The sequence below is a fragment of the Poromitra crassiceps genome, assembly GCF_964638095.1.
Source record: "Poromitra crassiceps genome assembly, chromosome: 18".
In the NCBI taxonomy this organism is placed as follows: domain Eukaryota; kingdom Metazoa; phylum Chordata; class Actinopteri; order Beryciformes; family Melamphaidae; genus Poromitra; species Poromitra crassiceps.
Window position 1 is genome coordinate 11619988 of NC_139636.1, and position 22028 is coordinate 11642015.

Here is a 22028-nt window from a genome sequence, read left to right on the forward strand (position 1 = left end):
GTGGTTGGTAAGATTTTAACATTTACTAGCCATTTGGCCAGTGGACAAAAACATTAATTTAGGACCCTGAGGACAGGTACCAGGACTTACTTGGCCTCCTCTGTGGCTGACATCTCGTCTAAAGGACCGTTTGGAAGTTCCATAGAGGGCCGGCACTTCTCACTGAGGACAGAGACACAGGAGAGGAGGAATAAGGACTAATTCAGCAAGCAGCTCACATAGGATGACACTAAAACAACAGTCACAGCATGTCTGATAAGGTTTTCATCTTAGGGACATCACTGTTGGTACAGTCCAGCGTTATAATGTGTGTACAATGTAGTGTTGTATACCGAAATTTCGATACTATTGTGATACTTTTTGTTAAGAACGTTTCGGTATTAGACGTTGCCAAAGTTCGGTAGCATCACTTTAACTAGCCACGGATTTCCTCATCTAACTAACGTTACACGCGATGCAGCAAATAAACAAACGTATGTTTCTCTGCCATCACACTGGACATGTCTCTGCGCCGGGGAGGAGAGAGCAGAGAGAAAGACGTCTTTAAAAGCATCACAACAGAGCTGAGGGGGAGAAGGGATGTCATCACAGGTACTTGGCTGCAATTGGGCAGCTCGCTTGGGAGGCGGGTCCGGTGCGATTTGGCCCCCCTCCAGTGCAGGTCCATGTCGAGCACGGCACGGCACGGCACATCAAAAGATGTAATGGAAACCTAAATCAGTGCGGTACGCATGGCTTGGCACAGACAAAGGTGTCAGTGGAAAAGCCCCCTGGTGTGTGTGTGTGAGTGTGTGTGAGTGTGTGTGTGTCTGACCCTGTTTTGGGGCAGCAGGGTGCAGCTGGTCTCTCTGGATCCACACACTCCACTGCCGAGTGCTTCTCCTCAGACGAGCTCAGCTTCTCTTCATCGCTACAAAACAACAACAACACACACAATAATAGCATGTAAGGAGCTTGCCAATGACCCCGCCCCCTCCCAACACATACACACAGGACACACAGACGTGATGTGAACACTGACGCATGCAGATGGGATGAGAGAGAAAAGAAGAGATGGAGGTGTTGAAACTAAAGAAAGAGGCTCAGGCTAAGCATCAAAATGTACAGCAAATGGAGAAAGTCCACGGTTTGGTTTGGTTTAGCTACGTTACTCTGGGAGTTTACCAGTGCTGTGCCACAGCATGGCAGGCGGGCCTAAAAACAGATTGGGACACCGATTGGACCAAAATTCGTAGTTCCAGCCGTCAGCCTTGCTTTGTGTCAGAGAACCACCAATAAGCTTGTTGAGGCCTCGTCCAAAGTAAAGCACCCGCAAATATCCAAATGGAATCCAGTATCTATGGGTGTGACAACCAACCTATCTAGAGCAATGTGCAGTAACTACTGTAGTAGGGGGGAAAAATCGTATAATCAAGCAGCCAAGTTTCAAAAGCAACATTCAAAAGGTAATTTTACGTTTTTTAACAACACAAACCGTAGAAAAAAAAAAAAATTGTTCCGCCTACCTCACTATAGAAAAGTTAAGTTTGTACAAGTATGTGATCACGGATGATTAAATTGTGTTTTTGATTTAGATAATAGTTATTAAGTGTTATGCCTTGACCAGTACAAAGTGGTTGCTATGTGACCCAATAGAAACCAGTGCACACATTATTATTATTATCATTACCGGTATATTATTATTTGCAAGCGTGTGTGTGCATATTTGCATTAACTGTGATGCAGCCACATTTGAATCAGTTGAGCTTGTACCAACTGGCAACCCCGGTGCAGTATTGTGCCTGTTCTGCATATCAGAATTTATTTAGGAGATAGCCTTTGAATTCATAAAGAAAAACACAAAACAAATTACATTGTTAACCTGAGATAATTCAACACAAGTTCATGAAAATTGAGTAATATGATATAACATACTCAATGTTAGTGGCTGTGGGCCAGAGCCATTGAGGAGGCAGATAACAGTCAAGTAAAAAAAGAAAGAAAAAAGGTTTGTTTCGAACCACATTGTTAAACGTGAGGAAGGAGAGGTTAGTTTATGAAAATGTATGGTGGCCTCCGGTCTGTATGGGCCAATCTTAGTGAACAATTGCTCATTTTACAAAAATAATACTAATAATATAAAAAGATCTGATCTTAAATTGGCCTGCCCTATTCAGTAAAATATATATCTATAATAATAATTATAAATTGAAAATTACATTCAATAAAAAAATTGCACTTGGACAACACCTTTGGTAGAAACATGCAGGATGGAGAGAATGCAATACAAAGAAACTGAGACCAAAGATCATCAAAACTGGGGGAAGGGGAAAGTTGGTGGTTGACGTGACAACAAGACTACATCACGGCTGCAGGCTGATCTCTGATTGGCTGTACATACCCATAAGATTTCAACACCCTGAAGAAGACCACACCCACAACGCACAGCAAGAGAGAGAGAGGAGGGGAAGCTCAGGCTGTAAGTGTCGCTCGGCCAGTCAATCAATCAGACAGTAATGTTATTTACTCAGACAGACAGACAGACAGGTCAGTCAGACAGTCAATCAATCAATCAATCAGACAGTAATGTTATTTACTCAGACAGACAGACAGACAGGTCAGTCAGTCAGTCAATCAATCAGACAGTTGTTATTTACTCAGACAGACAGACGGTCAGTCAGACAGACAGACAGACAGTTGTTATTTACTCAGACAGACAATCAATCAATCATACAGACAGTTGCTATTTACTCAGACGGTCAGTCAGTCAATCAATCAATCAGACAGACAGACAGTTATTTACTCAGACAGACAAAAGGTCAATCAGTCAATCAATCAGACATACAACTATGCAGCATCAGCAGACTCAGGGACAGAAAGAGGACAGTGGCTTTGATTAAAAATAAGTTATTTTATGGTTACTGCAGAGGATCTGGTGTTTGGTGTTCGCAGTGCAGAGTGTCTGTGCGGCGGTCACCACTGAGCTCCTCTCAAACAATAAAACTCTGCGGAGGGCTCCGCAAACGCCGCAGTCAGTTCCAAGGCTGATTGGCTAATGGTTGCTATGTTATTTGGTTACTAAGGAAGTATTCTCTTCATCCAAATTGACAGCTGATCCTGTGCTCCCCGCAGACACCATGCTGTTACCATAAAATGCTGTGCCTCTGCGGAGAGAACGGTCCCGCCGTGAACACCGGACACCCTGAAATTGCCTTTAAAGGGACAGTTCAGCCCAAAAGCAAAAAATACACATCTTTTCTCTTACCTGTAGTGCTATTTACAGGGCTCAATGTTAAAGGAACACACCAACATTTTGGGAGATTCACCTATTTGCCACATTGCTGATAGTAAGACGAGTAGATGCCTTTCTCTTCTCTGCGCGTGCAGTAGAAAGTAGCGACACGCCGCTCCTGCTAGTTAGCTTAGCACAATGACTGGTAGTCTGCGGAACAGCTAGCCTAGCCCTGTTAAATTCACCAAATACACATACCAACAGTGCCAAAATACTCTTATGTACGTGTTGTGACTTGTGCATTCACCACGTTATGAAATAATAATGTAACATTATGAGGCATTGTAATGTCTTCACTATTCTAAGCATAAGTTGCACAAGATTTACACTTCTGTCTCACCACTAGGTGTCAGATGTCAGAGGGCACTCTGTCTCATGCCTTCTGGTTCTGCCCTTCACTAACGGGATTCTGGGCCAAAATATTCAATTGGTACTCTAAGGCTTACAAAATAACCCTTCAGCCAGAGGCAGAACTCGCCATCTTCGGCTGCTCAGAGTCCTCTTTGAGCTTCCCTACAGCTGTGCAACAGTCTCTGACACAGGGGACAACTGTCACCAAGAAACTCATTCTGCAGGAATGGAAGTCCCCCTCCCCGCCTTCTTTTCAGCTCTGTTTGGCGGACATGATCTCTATTATACGGCTGGAGAGACTCAGGTTCCTGAGGACCAACTCGCTTAGGACATTTTTAATCGTCTGTGACTAGTTTCTGGCCTACCTTGGCGAGGTCAGGGGTGACGGGTGACTCTCCTGGCTGGTTTCTTATAGACCCCTTTGTGTGGGATCCCATGCACAACATTTCTTACGCGCACATAAGTGCCTTACGTGTGGCCGGTAGCACATCGTAATACTTCAATGTCAATATATATGTATGCTTTTTCTTTCTTTTCTTTTCCTGTTTCTGAGTTTGTTTGTTTTTGATGTTCTGAAAATTAAAAAAATAAAATATTGGGGGGTGCTGGGGAGTGGAAATTCAGATCTTGTTGCGACCAGTTTCATGTAGGAACTATTTTCTTTGCTTTTTTGGTAAAGCTCTCCTTTAACTCTCGTCACATTCTCTGTACTCTAAACATCGTCTCAATCTGCAAATGGCACATTTACGGAGGCCGTTTTTGTGTTCTTTTTTGCCTTTGCCGTCGACTTCAACACCACTGATACAGGAGGTGTGACAGAAAGGTCGTGCGAAGGTGCTCACAAGACATAATAGATGTGAAAACACTCTAATGAGGACACATCCTCACAAGAACACACATTATTGTTGAGTTTATTCCTCAAAGTAGGGTCCTGGCGCTGCTATAGGCTCGTGAAGCGACAGCAGTAGTTTAGGATGGAAGCGGCCGATAAGGGTGTTGTTTTACTGAGTGCAGAGAGGCGTGTTGGTGCGACCCCTGACCTCTTGAAGACGGCCGTCTCCGTCTTGGCATCGACGGTGAGACTGAGGGTTTCTTTCATGGAGCCGTTGATGACCGTCTCTGTGACGCTGCGCTGCTCCTCCTCTGCTTCACAGCTCCCACAATCCTTAGCGGCGGGGGATGAGGGAGGGGCCACGTTGGCGCCCAACCAGCCATCACAGTCTGGTGGGGGGGGGGGGGGGGGGGGAAGGCAACAGCAGGACTCACAATTGAGTACATTTTAACATCAAATTATTTGTAACACAATTGTTGACAGTTATACTCGATCAAAGATACGATGAAGATACAACATTAGCAAAGATGAGTCATTACAGGGCAGCGCCGATGGCATGAAATGGTAACTCTTCCGGTCTCCTAGAAGGGCGTGGTCACCTCTCCTCCCTGAGAACCTCTTACCTCACGCCCGCCCCTGACCTAGCAAGCCAACTTGAGCAAGAGATCGTGAGCTCCCAAAACTGAATAAATACCACACATATAAACCCCAAACTGCCTTGTTAGCTCAATCTGGTTTGTAACTAAGATATCCGCTGACAATAAATGTTCTAAACCAAAGATTTTGCTACTACATCTGCAAACTTCACATGTAGCTTTAGCTAATCACTACCTGCTAATGCTATCTCTGTTGCCAAATCTCGCTTGCTGAGACAGAGACAGGTCTTGAAAAAAGAGAATTTTCTCCTGATCTGTCTGTCTGAAAAATTGCCATTTTAGTGTCAGCAATCAGCATGTTCAGAAGATATGTGGCTTGTGGAAAATGGGTCCAACATTTACTCTATGACTATGGAGCAAAGGAATCAGTCATAATCTGTGATCACGTTCACTCTCCCATTGACTCCAATAGACTCAGGACCTGCCACCAGTCTCCTAAAGGGGCGTGACAGTGGTGAAAGCCACATGACACGCACGCTCTGAATAAACTGTATTTGATTCTCTATTCGCAAAATATCATCTTTAGGTTACATGAACATGTCTGTCTGTCTGTCTGTCTGTCTGTCTCACCGTCAGGCTGCATGGGTGCGTTCACCCCTAGAGGGTCCATGGTCTCTATGCTGGTTTCCATGGCTACAGGGGAGTTGCACCTCAGGGGGTCTTTGGGGCTGAGAGAGAAGAATATATATGTTTTAACAAGCTTAAAAAGCACATCAAATAAAAGGCAAACCTACTCAATAAGGAAAGTATAAATAAGTAAACACCAAGACTATATAAAGCTTTAAATTCCCAATTGAAAAAAACAAACCTGCAATATTGTCATTATGCTGTGTCATTCTGCTGTCATTATGCTGTGTCATTATGCTGTGTCATTCTTTTGCCCAACATTTGCAATTTCACAGCTATACAATGAGATGAGATTCCTCAGAGGCTTTTAGAAAGCGTCTGAGGAAGAGCTGCTGGCTCCAAATGTCACGTAAATAAAAGCAGCAAACGGGAGCGTTTTGGTGTGTGGATTCTCTTTTTCATCCATTCCTAAAGCTGCTTATCTTCTCTCACCGCAAGGTCGAGAAAGAAAGGTCAGCAGTAAGGAGGTCAAAGTTGAAACAATTTGAACTTTGAGCAAAGCGCACGGTGGCAAATTCGAGCGCTGCGCAACACCAAGGGTAGTGCTGCCGCATAGTTGGGACTGGGAGGCTGTTTTACCGCGGATCATGTGTTAGGGTTAGGGTTCCGTTTGGTATCCAGCACCGATCCCAAATAGGCATTGTGATGTGTGTATTTTAGTCTATGCACCGGTATATAACAGACTCCACTTTTTGGATGGGAGAATTTTATTTTTATTTTTAGAAGTGCATCTTACATAGCAGGTTTTGCGCTATGTGTGGGAAGTGGGTGAGCAGTCTGGTTTCCACTACTGTTGGGTTGAAAACCACAATATAATGCAATGAGTGGGTGTGTGGGTTCCTCTAAAATGAAGTCTTTGTAAAATTCCCAGATGTCCCCCGACTTCCAGGGAGATTTGATCCAAATCCTTGATTTTCCCTGTTTAGGATACACCTCTCCAAATTCCATGGCAATTCAAGTTGATCCCATGAGCAGCGGAAAGCCTACTTCACGGGGGTAAAGTTGAAGCCTACCTGGCAAGGGTAAAGTTGAAGCCTACCTGACAGGGGTAAATTTGAAGCCTACCTGACAGGGGTAAAGCCTACCTGACAGGGGTAAAGCCTACCTGACAGGGGTAAAGCCTACCTGACAGGGGTAAAGCCTACCTGACAGGGGTAAAGCCTACCTGACAGGGGTAAAGTTGAAGCCTACCTGACAGGGGTAAAGCCTACCTGACAGGGGTAAAGCCTACCTGACAGGGGTAAAGTTGAAGCCTACCTGACAGGGGTAAAGCCTACCTGACAGGGGTAAAGCCTACCTGACAGGGGTAAAGCCTACCTGACAGGGGTAAAGCCTACCTGACAGGGGTAAAGTTGAAGCCTACCTGACAGGGGTAAAGTTGAAGCCTACCTGACAGGGGTAAAGTTGAAGCCTACCTGACGGGGGTGAAGTTGGAGAAATCGGCCCAGCCTGTTTCTGAGTTGGAGGTAGTGGACGAGGCGCTCCAGGCGGTCTCGGGGACAGCTGTGGTGGGGGAGGAGGAGGGGGAGGAGGAGGTGGGGGCAGGTGTGTTGGGGCTGGAGGCTGGAGCCGTAGAGCTGCCGGTCTCCATGGGGATGTCGTCAAAGTTGGCGGTCCACACCGGCCCTAATACAAAACCAGGAAGAAAGCTTAGACCACAGGTAGGGATGCAACTGTACTGGAGTGGTGTAGACCAAGTGATGTGACTATGATACACAAATCTTGTGTATGTATGTATGTGTGAGGACATTTGGTCCCAAGTATAGAAATAGAAAAGTAGACACACCCCTATCGTTACCTGTGTCGACTTCCATTCTGTCGTCAGTGCTGGGGTTAGAACCTTCAAATGCATCCCTCTTGACGTCCTCCTCCTCCGAGTCCGTGCTCTCCTCACTGTCTGTGCTGCCTGAACTCCTGATGTCAACACAGAGAGAAACTGGGATTAGTTTAACTCCTGATGTCAACACAGTTGACATCACACTATTGCTAGTATATATATATAGAACAGGTCAACTCGTTTTTAGAGATTTTAATGCGCAACGGTTTGTAACAACATATTATAGGTTTCATTTAAGGCCTGGAGCTGTACTATAGAGAGCTTAAGTCATGCTCTCTTCCGCGTTCAGCATATAAACCAAGGGATTTCATCCGCCATTTATTTTTCCATAGAATTTTGTAATTTCATAAAATGCTTATAAAAATAATGTTACATTTCACTCAGACCAAAACGTAACCCCCTCCCATTGTTTCGAACTCTCCTGATTCTAGATCCAACTTAATCGCTTGGTTTCACCAAGTACAACTATTTTAGTATTTTTATATGCATTTTACAAAATATCTATGGAAAAAATAAGTGGCGGATGAAATCCATTTGTTCGTATGCCTAAACCGGAAGGGGGTGTGACTTTGGCTCTCCATTGCGTTTATTTAGGATGTGTGTCAATGTGTGTGTATTGGACCTGGGACGTCTCTGTGCCTCTGGTGCAAAGGTGACATCTTTCTCATCCCAGATGTCCTCCTCATCAGAACCAGCATCTTCAAACTGCTGAATCTTCTCCTTACAGCGCGCTTCAAACAGAGCTATATTCGCCTGGGGAGCACACACACACACACACACGGGCCATCTCCTTATAGACACAGTTTGACATGTACATGCACACACAGGGACTTGCAATCTTACAAAACAAAACCACACAGCTTTAGAAAAGACTGAAAACAGATGTGTTTGTTTACCTGCCAACACACAGACATTGATTTTTAGCGCCGCTTTGTGCCAAGCACTGAAACTGTTTTTTTCATAATAAATCCTACGATTCAAAACATTAGCCAGACATTTGCGTGTTGTGAAGACATTTGGCAAGACATGTGAAGACATGCTGCAATTTAAAAATATATCTCCTTTCCTCACGTCAATGTGCAATCTTTCATTTTATCATGCCGAGCTCAACTAAAGTAGCAAATGGGTGAAACAGTACATTTTCATTTGGACTCCACCCCCCATTCATTAACTAGTAACTACACATGGTGAAATCAGCTTAATAATCAATATACTTACACTTTCATTTGTATTCAGTGAAAAATTGATGTCTGATATTCTATCAAAGGGAATACTGCAATGTTAAAGAGAACAGAGTTTAGTTTAGTTAGGCTCGTTAGGCATTCACATATATGGCAACACACAGACTAGCAACAGCAGTAACCAGTTCATGTTCAAGACTGTATTGATGGCCCCCAACACCTCAAACCAGGCTCATCTAAACCTAACAGCACTACTGTCATATTGAGGGGAAACAACCTGGGCCACAAATCAGGACTGTGTGTTTTGTCCTTCACATGCATACATAGGCTCTTGAACTATTTTAAGTCCCAACCCTGAGTTGACAAAACACTTTGGAGAAAGACTTGTGCCAAAGACTTAAAATTATTATTTTATTATATTGTATTATTATAACACAGCACTTCCGCTATGCTGTACGCATGCTGCCTCTGGGACGGCAGCACAAAAACGCTTAGTCCCAGGAGAGGCCTTTAGAGGGCGGTGTGTGACCAATCAAGGCGATATTCTCCCTGTTACAAGTCACTCTATCATCTTCAATGACTAATAAGCTGTTATTAAGGTGAAAAAGTTACTGATTGGGGCTTTAAGGGAAATATATATATTTTCAGTATTGAGTAGGGATGGGTATTTTAAGTAATTTAAATACTCGTTATTTAGTCGCTGCGATAACGTTTACAGTGACAGCTGAGCTCTGCATGTGACCACACCAGCGGGTATGGATACTACAGCTACTACAACGATACTACCCGGACACGTTACTTGAGTACTGCCGTTATGAAGGAGTACTTGAGTAACAGAGTACTCCCGCCCATCCCTAGTATTGAGAATAGGCTACAAAGTACCACCTTCAATAATGCTTATGTTGGCGGATCCAGTGCAATCCCTAAAACAGTGATTCCCAACCTGTGGGCCGCGGCCCCCTGGTGGGCCGCGAAGGTATTGCAAGTGGGCCGCCAAATCATTTCCAAAAAAGTATGATTTTTGAAAAAAAAAAAAATCAATTTTTTTTTTTTTTCAAATTTTTTCTGAATGTTTTTCAGATTTTTGTTTCTTTGATGTTATTGCTTTTGCTTGAATTGAAGTTTCATCTTTACATCATCTTTATATTGGGTTTGTGTTTATTTGTAACCCTATCGATTTAATGGGCTTTCTTCTGATATTTGGATTTTGTTTGGATCTGATATTGGATGTCAAATTGTTATGAGAATGCATTTTTCCATTGTTGAAGGATACCGTTATTTATTAATCATTTGTTAATTAGCCTGTTACAGACAGCCCCTTGCTTGTCATTTCTGACATCTGTGTGGTGCTGATGGACAGCTCCTTGAATGATTGGTGTGTGTGTGTGTGTGTGTGTGTGTGTGTGTGTGTCTGTGTGTGTGTGTGTGCGTGTGTGTGCGTATGTGTGTGTGTGTGTGTGGACAGCTCGTTGAAAACTGTAATACTGAAGGTGTTGCAACATGTTACAGGTGCTGTGTTAGTGACTGTGGAGCTTCCAACATGTTTCTCCTGTATTCAGTTCAGTCCTTTATGTTCAATTTTCAATAAAAAAGTGCTCTGAGAACGCATTATATGGCCTTTGTATTTATGGGGTCGGAGGTGGGCCGCGAACATTTTTGAGACATAAAAGTGGGCCCTGAGTTGGAAAAGGTTGGGAACCACTGCCCTAAAAGAACCTATGGTGTAGTGAGCATCACTTTGCTGATTAAAGAGGCAGAGGAAGGCAAAGGACTCGGCTATGGTGTGGGCTAGACCACCTAACCAACACCCATATGCCCTCAGGTTGGTAGAAACGGGTTTAAACCAGCACCACGTTAGTCTTGCCATGTTTGCAAAGCCCTGTCCAGACACAAACCCTACAACCCCCACCACCATCTGTCCCTCTCCACATGAGCCATACAAGTAGACAAAAACCCCCTACTCCATAACTCCTTCCAAACCAATTCACCCCCTTGATAAACAGACCACTCCCCAACGCCACAACCCAAACAATCACAAAGAGCTGTCAAGGTTGAAACAGTGTCCTCTTCTTGTACCCAATACTGATTTTTGTTCTCTTGAAAATGTGTAAACTTTGAATTACAAAAGAAGCCAACCCATACTGTAGGTCTTTGATGATACATGAGCTCGATTTCCTTTCCACAATTTTATTTGCAAATGTGAAAAGCCCCACTTTTACCATGGTGAAGTGAAGGCACCTATAACTGTGCCTGCAATTGTAAACTACAGTTGACCTATCCACAGCCCACATTCTAATTCATATGCGTTCATGACAAATGGGAGGTGTTCGACCAGACGACAGAGTTTTCATTTAAAGCTGAAATGAGGAGTGCAGTTAGCCTAGTAAAGCATTCAGATCACTTCAACTCATTCGGGTTCGTTCCGCCGATCACTCTGGCCTCCAGGGGGCGTTTTCAGTAAATACAAAGTGCACGGGTCAATCGGGGACCTGCCTCGTAGTTTGACGTCATAACCAACCAATCAGCGATGCCGCTGGCAAAACAGTGCGGCTCCCAAAGCAACGAGCAGTAACATTAACCTTAGTAGAGTAAACACAGCCGAAAATGCAGTAATTGCCAAAATAGACCCAATAACGACAATTAAACAAGAGGCACCAGAGTTTCTCAACGGAAAATAAATTTTTACTGTTCTTCCGAGTGAATTTGGATTTGACTGGATCCGACGATGATTGGCTAAAGGACTGGATTTGGCTACGCTGATTGGCTGAAGGAGTTGTCTGTCAAGGCAAGTACTCCCACACACCGAAATGACTGTGGACGTCCTTGGAGTCCAGCCTGATACGCAGAGCGAAAGCGATGATGTTATCAGGATGGTTTGAACCAGGCTAGGGGTATTCACCTTATGTAGCCACGCCCATTTTACCTGGTTGTGTGGCCGTATCAGAACTTCCGGCTAAAAATAATAATAAAATAAAATAAAAAATGGCTGCGCTGCTCCAATATCATCTAACTCTGAATTAACTAATAATTTAGCCAATTGTATGTAACATACCAAATAAAAGCAAATGGCAATGTCTAAGAATGCAACGCCATGTAACTGGCTCGTTAAGTCTCGCATTCCAGGGAATTACGTTAACGTCTGCGGGTCTTTATTGATGTTAATGGCTCGCGCTGCTATCGCGCTGCCTCGGAGGAGAGACAACTATCTGAAGCTTTCTTTGTTGGAGTCCAGGTATGTTTTACAAGAAAGTGCTCGTCATTGTCGACGATAACGTTATCTGACCTGGCTAACAGTGGATACTCGCTTGCTTGCTGTGTACCGGCTCAAAGTAGTAGGCTACGTTTTTTATTTTACCCCTTCACTGTCCGCTCCAAAAACAACTCTTATTTTGCGCCGTGACCGCCGGAAGTGTTAAAAGGACCCGGAAGAATTTGGTCCACTGTAAGGTCTGAACATAAGGTGAATAGTAGATGTCCAGTGTGGATTTGGTTTGAACGTTTCCCAGTTGTCTTGAAAGCACAGATAGGCAGACGCCCACAAACACCTTTGACCATACTAGGATGGGAGCAGGCCAATACTGGAGACAGCAATATAAACATTTGGTGATACACTGATTACACATGAGCTCACAAATTGGTAGATGCAATAGAATTTGCTGTTACACTTTATTCTTCCGCCCCAATTGCCATAATTTAGTATCATCGAAAATGATTGATAAACCACTCAAGACAACCAGGAATTGGGAAATGTGTTCGACTTGCCAAACCATCCCCTCAGGAGTCAGGACTGTCCTCTTATCTATATTATATTTATACACAGTATACATCATTGGCATTTGTAGTGTATTGATACAAACTGTCCAGTTTGTAGATATGATAAGAGGACAAAAAAAAGTTTACAAGTAATAAATGGATAATTGCCAGGTGGAATTTTAATCTGAGAAAATATCTGGACGTATTTTGGTGTGTCAATTATTTCACCCAGCTCAATCTCTCATCACACCAGAATCTTCCCAATTCTCAGTTGTCATGAAGGCTTGCAGAATGCTGCCAAATGAAATGTTAATGCTAAAGCCCAGATCTATGCAGAGTGAGCGGAGACAGACTCTACAACACTCCACGGAAGCCCTTGGTTAAAGTGAAGCTCAACTTTAAATCAATGATAGACAACTAGTTATTTCTAAAAACCCACAGCCCTTACAGCAGAATATACAGCCAAACCAGCCACCTAGCCCTCGGGGAGCAAAAGAAAAGGGACAGTGCACCAAAAACAGACAAGCTGGACACATTTTCTTCTCTACGGGCCATGTTTTGAGCTGCCCTCTTCCGGGTTAGGCATACGAAACAAGGGATTCAATTCATTTAAATTCATTTCTCCAGACATTTCGTAAAATGCTGATAAAAATAGTTTTACTTGGTTAAACGAAGTGATTCAGCTTTATTTATATTTCACCTGATTCCTTCGTCTCAAAGTCACTGGGTTTTTTGTAAGGGGATTTTGGTTAGATGTCTGAAAGAAAGGGCTGTGGTTAACAAATAGGGATGTCACCGCCGAGGACGTCTCTGACCGGTTAAGCATGTCGGTTAAACGGTTAATTTGCCTGTTAATTTGCATACAACGGTGTTGCCAAACTGGCCATTTTTTTCCTCCGTGGGAAGCAATGTTAAGGTAAGTATATTAAAACATGGCACAAGGATTAAACTAGCATTATATAGGAATTAAACCACTGCCAATAAAACGCTTCAAACATCAGAAAATTTGTGTTAATTTTTTGAAGATTCTCTTGCTCAACACAAAGGTCTGAGTTTCATAAACTTTTGTTAACCACAGGCCTTATTTCGGGCATCCAACCAAAATCCCGACAGAAAAACCTCATTGAGACGTGGGAACCCAGCACAATGCTAACTTCGGGGTTGGCCTACAAAAATACATCGTTTTTGTGGGACCGATACACTTTTTTTTTTTTTCTCTCATTTTTTCTGGTTTTCCCCATTCTTCTGCCCAATTGTAATTCGCAAATTTTCCCCCTGCTGCCCCGGTCGCTGCTTCACCCCTTCTGCTGAACTGGGGAGAGCCGTAGACTAGCACCATGCTTCCTCAGACACATGCACAGTTGCCCAGCCGCTTCTTTTCACCTGACAGCGGGGAGCTTAACCGGCAGGACGTAGCACGTGGGAGGATCATGCTATTCCCACCAGTTCCCTTCCACCCCGAACAGGCGCCCCGACCGACCAGAGGAGGCGCTAGTGCAGCAGAAACCAGGCACATAGGCCACCCTTAATCCGGCTTCCCACCCGCAGACACAGCCAATCATGCCTGTATGGAGGCCCGGCCAAGCCGGAGGTAACACAGGGGCGCGGACTTGCGACGCTCGTGTTGGTAGGCAGGGAATCTACCGCTACCCTACACGGATGGCCACTCTATTAAATCAACTTTACTTGCTTTTGGTAGGAAGAGGGTTAATGCTCAAATTAGGAATTTTTTTATTATCTCAACCGGATAATCTCTATAAAATTCTGTTTAGAAACCTGTGTGGCTTATTTATGCATATACTGTAGATGTATACGTATTTAAAATAGACACTTTACACCACACTTATTGTACATAGTAGCTCCTGCAAATTTTGCTAATATTTCAATGTAGGTAGGGTACCCGACTACCCGTGGCTTGTTTGTTTTAACTTGCGGGTACCTTTTTTTCCTGCGTGTGAGTACTTTGAGAGCAACACAGACTGCAGTCAAATTCCGTGTACACTTGGTCAACAAAGCTGATTCTGAATTCTCAAATAAGTGAATTGAGGAAAGTGGACTAAGCAAGCAGCTTTGCAGTGTGTTTAGTGTCCTGTCCCTTTGGTGTTACACAGTCACTTTTAGAAAGCAAGTCCAGTCATGCAGGATGAGTACTCACTCCACCACATCGTCCTGATCAGCAAACTCCTCATCATTGAAGCCGAACTGCTCAATAAAATTGGACGTCATTTGTTGCATCTGATAATCAGAAAAGGCCTGGCAAAGCCCAGGACCAACGATAATGATATAGTCTTGGCTCTACACAAAGCTGGTACTCATTTACAATACAGCAAATGTCAATATTTCATAAAAAGAATATAATATGTAAGCTAGACAGGTTAATATAGTTAAGAACAAAAGCTAAAAAAACTAAAACAAATCACAAACATTCATTAAGAGTCAGATGCCAAAATGCTTAACATATTAGTTTTACAATTAAATTTAATGTAGCTGGAAAGTTTACTAGAAAACATTAGTTCAATTAGTTCAGTAAATGACGAAAATAAATTGAAAGATTTTAAATAGAGAAATGACTGTGTAGATTTTAACAGAGCATGACCCATAGCCACAAAGCATTAAGACTGTGATCAATTTTAGCCGATAGGGAAGGGAAGTTTAATTTGATATTCTATGACAAAAAAAAGTCTATGGATGAAAATGAATGAGTTTTCTCTTTCACAGGGGCAAAACTTTTGCACTACAATTTTGTGTTAAGTCCCCTGTCTCTTCCAATAATTTTATATTTGACAAAACATACAGGCAGCTTAAAGGAATATGCCCATAAATTGATCACATTTACCAACTTGTTGATGATGCAATGAGAATATTTAACTGTTTCACCTCTTTGGCCTTAGTGCGCTCTGTAATGACTGACTGCCATTTAGTTAAGACGATACTACAAACACAATGTGGGCTGAAACCATTATCCTGCATCATAGAAAGTAGCATATCCTGCAACTAACAATTATTTTCATTATCGATTAATATGTCAATTATTTTCTCGATTAATCCATTAGTTGTTTGTAAAATGTCCTTCAGCGTTTCCCAAAGCACAAGATGACATCCTCAAATCCTCCTCCATTTGAGGATCCCCATCTTTACCGAGGTGATATTGCCCATCTACACTGCTTCAAATAATTGCCTTCGTGGGCAAAACAAGGATGAGAGAAACGTCTGCTTTAGATTATCTGAATAAATAAATAAATTACAATGTCTCGTAATTTTATGTAATTTCATAACGTGGTGAATGCACAGCATTTTGGCGCTGTTGTAATGTGTACGGTAGTTGGTGTCTTACCGGGGCTAGGCTAGCCCGTACCGCAGACTACCATTCATTGTGCTAAGGCTTAGCATCACAATGTTAAGTTAGCTTAGATTTGCTGTGATGTTACATTAGGGGTGGCACGGTGGCGCAGTGGTAGCGCTGTCACCTCACAGCTAGAAGATCTGCTTGGCTATGGGCCTGCTCTGTGTGTGTGTGTGTCTTACTTGTTGTAGAGAGGAGTCCTGGTGAAAGCCACTGTCCTTAAAGTCCACCTCGTCATCACTGGACGAGTGGATGTGGTGTGTGTTCACCTGGAGAACAAAGTCAACACCAATCAACTGGAGGCAATGATGTTTATTTGAGACATCAACATCTGGAGCCCTTAATGTTGCCTTTAGTTTAGCAGAGACAGAAATAAGTGGAACAAATTATGAGAATGCAGTTGGTCTAAAAAGTCTTTCTCCACTGCCTCAAAATGACCACTATATTGTTGGTATGCATCCTTTTAACACAGCAAATTTCAAAAAGCAGGATGGCAATCAAATTCACCCAACTGAGCGTTCAACTTGTTTGGGTCAACCGTTCAGCATATCGGTCTCTCCTTTTATAAAGACATACATCCCTACATAGATATAGATAGGTAGATATAGCCTTTATTGTCCCACAGGAAAACTTGTATGGTGCAATCAAACTGATCAAACTCATATGTGGCATGACGCTGTAACTCACCAGGTCAACAGTGTTTCTCTTGTTTGTGTCGGCCAGCTGGCCAGAAATAAAGGCCTCCCATCTATCTCTGTCCTCCTCTGGGAGCTCTGCAACACACACGTACACACACACACGTCAGTGGACAAAGACATGTTTATTGAGCACAGCTACGCCGTGTCACAGGAAGAGCGTTAATTATTCAGTAAGGGAAATTCCAGTCACACATTCTGGCGTTGATTATGTGAAACTGAAAGGAAGTGAGCAGACAGATGGAGAGAGGAGTGAAGAGTGGGACAGAAGCATGGAGTCAGACAGGTGGAGAGAGGAGTGAAGAGTGGGACAGGAGCGTGGAGTCAGACAGGTGGAGAGAGGAGTGAAGAGTGGGACAGAAGCGTGGAGTCAGACAGGTGGAGAGAGAGGAGTGAAGAGTGGGACAGAAGCGTGGAGTCAGACAGGTGGAGAGAGGAGTGAAGAGTGGGACAGGAGCGTGGAGTCAGACAGGTGGAGAGAGGAGTGAAGAGTGGGACAGAAGCGTGGAGTCAGACAGGTGGAGAGAGGAGTGAAGAGTGGGACAGAAGCGTGGAGTCAGACAGGTGGAGAGAGGAGTGAAGAGTGGGACAGAAGCATGGAGTCAGACAGGTGGAGAGAGGAGTGAAGAGTGGGACAGAAGCGTGGAGTCAGATGGAGAGAGGAGTGAAGAGTGGGACAGAAGCGTGGAGTCAGACAGGTGGAGAGAGGAGTGAAGAGTGGGACAGAAGCGTGGAGTCAGACAGATGGAGAGAGAGGAGTGAAGAGTGGGACAGAAGCGTGGAGTCAGATGGAGAGAGGAGTGAAGAGTGGGACAGAAGCGTGGAGTCAGACAGATGGAGAGAGGAGTGAAGAGTGGGACAGAAGCGTCGAGTCAGACAGGTGGAGAGAGGAGTGAAGAGTGGGACAGAAGAGTGGAGTCAGACAGGTGGAGAGAGGAGTGAAGAGTGGGACAGAAGCGTGGAGTCAGATGGAGAGAGGAGTGAAGAGTGGGACAGAAGCGTGGAGTCATACAGATGGAGAGAGGAGTGAAGAGTGGGACAGAAGCGTGGAGTCAGACAGGTGGAGAGAGGAGTGAAGAGTGGGACAGGAGCGTGGAGTCAGACAGGTGGAGAGAGAGGAGTGAAGAGTGGGACAGAAGCGTGGAGTCATACAGATGGAGAGAGAGGAGTGAAGAGTGGGACAGAAGCGTGGAGTCAGACAGGTGGAGAGAGAGGAGTGAAGAGTGGGACAGAAGCGTGGAGTCAGACAGGTGGAGAGAGGAGTGAAGAGTGGGACAGAAGCGTGGAGTCAGACAGATGGAGAGAGGAGTGAAGAGTGGGACAGAAGCGTGGAGTCATACAGATGGAGAGAGAGGAGTGAAGAGTGGGACAGAAGCGTGGAGTCAGACAGGTGGAGAGAGAGGAGTGAAGAGTGGGACAGAAGCGTGGAGTCATACAGATGGAGAGAGAGGAGTGAAGAGTGGGACAGAAGCGTGGAGTCATACAGATGGAGAGAGAGGAGTGAAGAGTGGGACAGAAGCATGGAGTCAGACAGGTGGAGAGAGGAGTGAAGAGTGGGACAGAAGCGTGGAGTCAGACAGGTGGAGAGAGGAGTGAAGAGTGGGACAGAAGCGTGGAGTCAGACAGATGGAGAGAGGAGTGAAGAGTGGGACAGAAGCGTGGAGTCAGTCAGGTGGAGAGAGGAGTGAAGAGTGGGACAGGAGCGTGGAGTCAGTCAGGTGGAGAGAGGAGTGAAGAGTGGGACAGGAGCGTGGAGTCCAGGGCTGTAGTGGTGGCTAAACGCACGTAAACGGAGTTTACGTACCTTTTTCAATGCTCTGCAGCGTTTAGGCACCTTTTAAGATCGTTTACTCACATGTTTAAATCGTTTATGCACACTTATTATTGCGCGAGTTTTAACACGTTCGCATAAACTCCGTTGATGCGGAGACCACGCCACGCACGTCACACACCAAAAGAAAAGAAAAGAGATTACACATGGGCATGGCACTGACCAGGATCTCCGCGAACCGTAGCCTATTTTTGTGGAGCGCTCCGCGGGAAAGGTACACGGCCCCGGTCACGTTGGTGCCTTTATCGAGCTGTGCTTGCCTGCCCCGCTCCCTTCAAACAACGGTGCCATTGTGCCAGCGATGCGCAATGCGCATTTGGAGAGCTGAACATAGGTAAGGTTGGTTAAAAATGTGTGTCCGGAGTGGGGAAAATCATATAGGCTCACCGTTTTACAACTGAAGAGTGAATCACTGGTGTAAGAAACATGATTGATTTCCCTCTGATCAAGTAAAGTTTGTAACATTAGGTGCGTGCGAGTCGACTTGAATAGTCCAGGTGCTACTGTATAAAGCCAATATAATACGACCATGTTGAAAACTATCTAGAAACATACTGGTGTTTGTTGTGCCGAGATCTGTATAAATAAATATTGGCTGACTAAAATTTAGTGGCCAGAGTGGCAGAACCACTTTCCATGTACAGTATGTTGTCTACCTATCCTTGCCCAATGTGTTTGTGGACAGTTTGAATTATATATTGGTATTCAAGAATCACAGATTCAATCTGTCTACATACTTTTAGCTATAAAGCTGAAGCTGACAATCACAGGTACAGTGTGTGTGAGAGAGAGAGCTATATTACTCTTCAAACTGTATATACTGGGTTCATACAAGGTCCTTTAAAGTAGGTTACCTACTGTATAATTTAACTTTTCATACCTGGAGAAATTCAACAAATGTTCATTAAATACATTTTATATTGATTGTTTAGGCCTAATTATTTGTAAAGTCACAACACATTAGAGATGTGTGTAGTTCATTTTGCTCTCAAATGCACCAGGTTGATGAATTTTACTTTAAAATGTAAAAAAAAAAATCTTCCGGGGTAGAATCCCCCCGGACCCCCCTTGAGGGGCAAGGCCCATCCCATAGCCAGCTACTTTTTCTATCTGGCTGGCTACTCAGAAATGTGGGGGAACCCCCTGATATACCTTATAGGGCTATATGATTCAGATTAAGTTGTTCTATATACTCTCATATTTTGTCTTGTATATCGGTCACGGAAGCTTATTTATCCGCCGTTATAACACTGCCGGTGCCGCGTGAGAAAGCTGCCTCGAGTCAAAAGTATAGTTTACCCACCTTTTTTTTTACCACTACAGCACTGGTGGAGTCAGATGGAGAGAGGAGTGAAGAGTGGGACAGGAGCGTGGAGTCAGATGGAGAGAGAGGAGTGAAGAGTGGGACAGAAGCGTGGAGTCAGATGGAGAGAGAGGAGTGAAGAGTGGGACAGAAGCGTGGAGTCAGACAGGTGGAGAGAGGAGTGAAGAGTGGGACAGAAGCGTGGAGTCAGTCAGGTGGAGAGAGGAGTGAAGAGTGGGACAGGAGCGTGGAGTCAGATGGAGAGAGAGGAGTGAAGAGTGGGACAGGAGCGTGGAGTCAGTCAGGTGGAGAGAGGAGTGAAGAGTGGGACAGAAGCGTGGAGTCAGTCAGGTGGAGAGAGGAGTGAAGAGTGGGACAGAAGCGTGGAGTCAGACAGGTGGAGAGAGAGGAGTGAAGAGTGGGACAGAAGCGTGGAGTCAGTCAGGTGGAGAGAGGAGTGAAGAGTGGGACAGAAGCGTGGAGTCAGGTGGAGAGAGGAGTGAAGAGTGGGACAGAAGCGTGGAGTCAGACAGGTGGAGAGAGGAGTGAAGAGTGGGACAGGAGCGTGGAGTCAGACAGGTGGAGAGAGGAGTGAAGAGTGGGACAGAAGCGTGGAGTCAGGTGGAGAGAGGAGTGAAGAGTGGGACAGGAGCGTGGAGTCAGGTGGAGAGAGGAGTGAAGAGTGGGACAGAAGCGTGGAGTCAGACAGGTGGAGAGAGGAGTGAAGAGTGGGACAGAAGCGTGGAGTCAGACAGGTGGAGAGAGGAGTGAAGAGTGGGACAGGAGCGTGGAGTCATACCAGAGATGAGTTGTTGTATCTGTGGTCCGTTCGGGCCTTTGTCACAGTTATGAACTATAGAGTTAGCTATTCTGGTCAGGTGGCCCATGTAGCCTCGCCGCCGACCACCTTCCACCCTGGAAGACACACACGTACAGCACATCACTGTTTGTAAGGACACTCCATTGACTTCCACATTACTTTGACTATTAAACATCATTAATCAATTGCCTCACTAACCAGAACCATGGCTATTTCTAATCTCGTGACAACATTTGGAACACTTTGAGAGCACAAAACACACATTGAAGCTTCACTGCTGCTTGGCTTTTTGATATCACTGGATATTTCCTGCTCCATCTCCCATTGAAAGGTACAAGAGTGAATACTCGGAACACTTAGTGCTGCGGTTATTTACTGCTCTGGATCAGATAACAGAATACTCACTGTTCTTTCTCATTGGAGCTCCAGGCATCCACAATTCTCTGTATAAACTGGCACTTTTGAAACAGCTAGGAGAGAGAAATACAGAGAAATGAGATGCGACTATAAATTATAATTTAGTGTGCCTGTGTCTGTGCGAACAAACTAAGCAGAATTTTGAAAGAAGCATAAATCACATATTTACGAAGCAACCCATCTGTACTAAGCTGTATGTTCTATGTTCTTGTAGCTAACTAAACAGATATCAGATAAGTCTAATAGTCAGCTAATGTAAAAAGGCTCAGTTCAACTGGGGTCTGGTCAGTGTGTATGGAAATGCATTGGATTTCACAGTATTTACAATTGGACTGAATGTCAAGGCGTACAGATAACATGACTTTTACTGAGTATGTGTCAGTCCTTTTTGTATCTGAAACTCTCCCAAACACCTGCTTTGAGTTTAGCTGGTGTTGGCTTAATGGCGCCACCTAAAGGAGTATTTATAAAAGTGACAATCTAAATGTGATCTTGTGTAAAGCAATAGGTATGGATATGCAGAGGAATGGGTTGTGACTCTTGAGGTAGACGAGGTGGATCTGTTGAGCAGTGTGATCGTACGTGTTTGATGAGGAGGCTCTCCCTGGCGTGATCCTCTGTGTCTGGCTGACTGTCTGTGGGGGCGGGGGGCATGGCCAGGATCATGGCTGTGCAGATCTCCACCTGGATATGGAGGAAGTTGTTCCAGATGTATTTGAAATACATGTCCTGCAGAGAGAGGGGGGAGGTAGGTAGAGACAGAAACATTAAAACGAGATGTCAGCAAAAGTCCACTATTGACTACTCAATTACTGAGGCAGTGTGTGTTAGGGTTGTCAATAAGTATAGTTGTATAGAGTGCCTAAGTCACGCCCTCTTTCAGGTTTGCCATTGGGCCTATTCATTTTCATTAATTGATTTTTTGATTAACGTTTTATAAAATCCTTATAAGAATACACTTACTAGGACAAACCGAGCGAATCAGCTATATTCGGATTCACAAGAGACCATAGAACTAGGGATGCAACGATTATTTTTTTTGATCCACGATTATAGTCTGAGAAAAAACCACGATTATCACGGTTTCACGATTATTGTTATGGACGTATAA

The 22028-nt window shown here is 44.3% G+C and overlaps 1 protein-coding gene across 4 annotated transcripts in view; it reads right to left on the reverse strand.

Annotated features, from left to right (window-relative positions):
• Nucleotides 1-22028, reverse strand: part of ppp6r3 (protein phosphatase 6, regulatory subunit 3) — a 40878-nt gene that overhangs the window by 2409 nt on the left and 16441 nt on the right. Inside the window, exons 11-24 of one of the 4 annotated variants that reach the window (XM_083654619.1) lie at nt 21500-21646; nt 20906-20970; nt 20480-20595; nt 16539-16624; nt 16034-16120; nt 14664-14710; nt 8793-8847; nt 8197-8327; nt 7524-7651; nt 7153-7363; nt 5681-5778; nt 4663-4843; nt 815-910; nt 91-162 (exon numbers count right to left, since the gene is read on the reverse strand). In XM_083654619.1, the coding sequence (XP_083510745.1) occupies nt 91-162; nt 815-910; nt 4663-4843; nt 5681-5778; nt 7153-7363; nt 7524-7651; nt 8197-8327; nt 8793-8847; nt 14664-14710; nt 16034-16120; nt 16539-16624; nt 20480-20595; nt 20906-20970; nt 21500-21646 (1520 nt within the window). Of the gene's footprint in view, nt 1-90; nt 163-814; nt 911-4662; nt 4844-5680; nt 5779-7152; nt 7364-7523; nt 7652-8196; nt 8328-8792; nt 8848-14663; nt 14762-16033; nt 16121-16538; nt 16625-20479; nt 20596-20905; nt 20971-21499; nt 21647-22028 lie in introns of all 4 variants that reach the window. The other 3 variants (XM_083654618.1, XM_083654617.1, XM_083654616.1) reach the window with 3 other exon arrangements.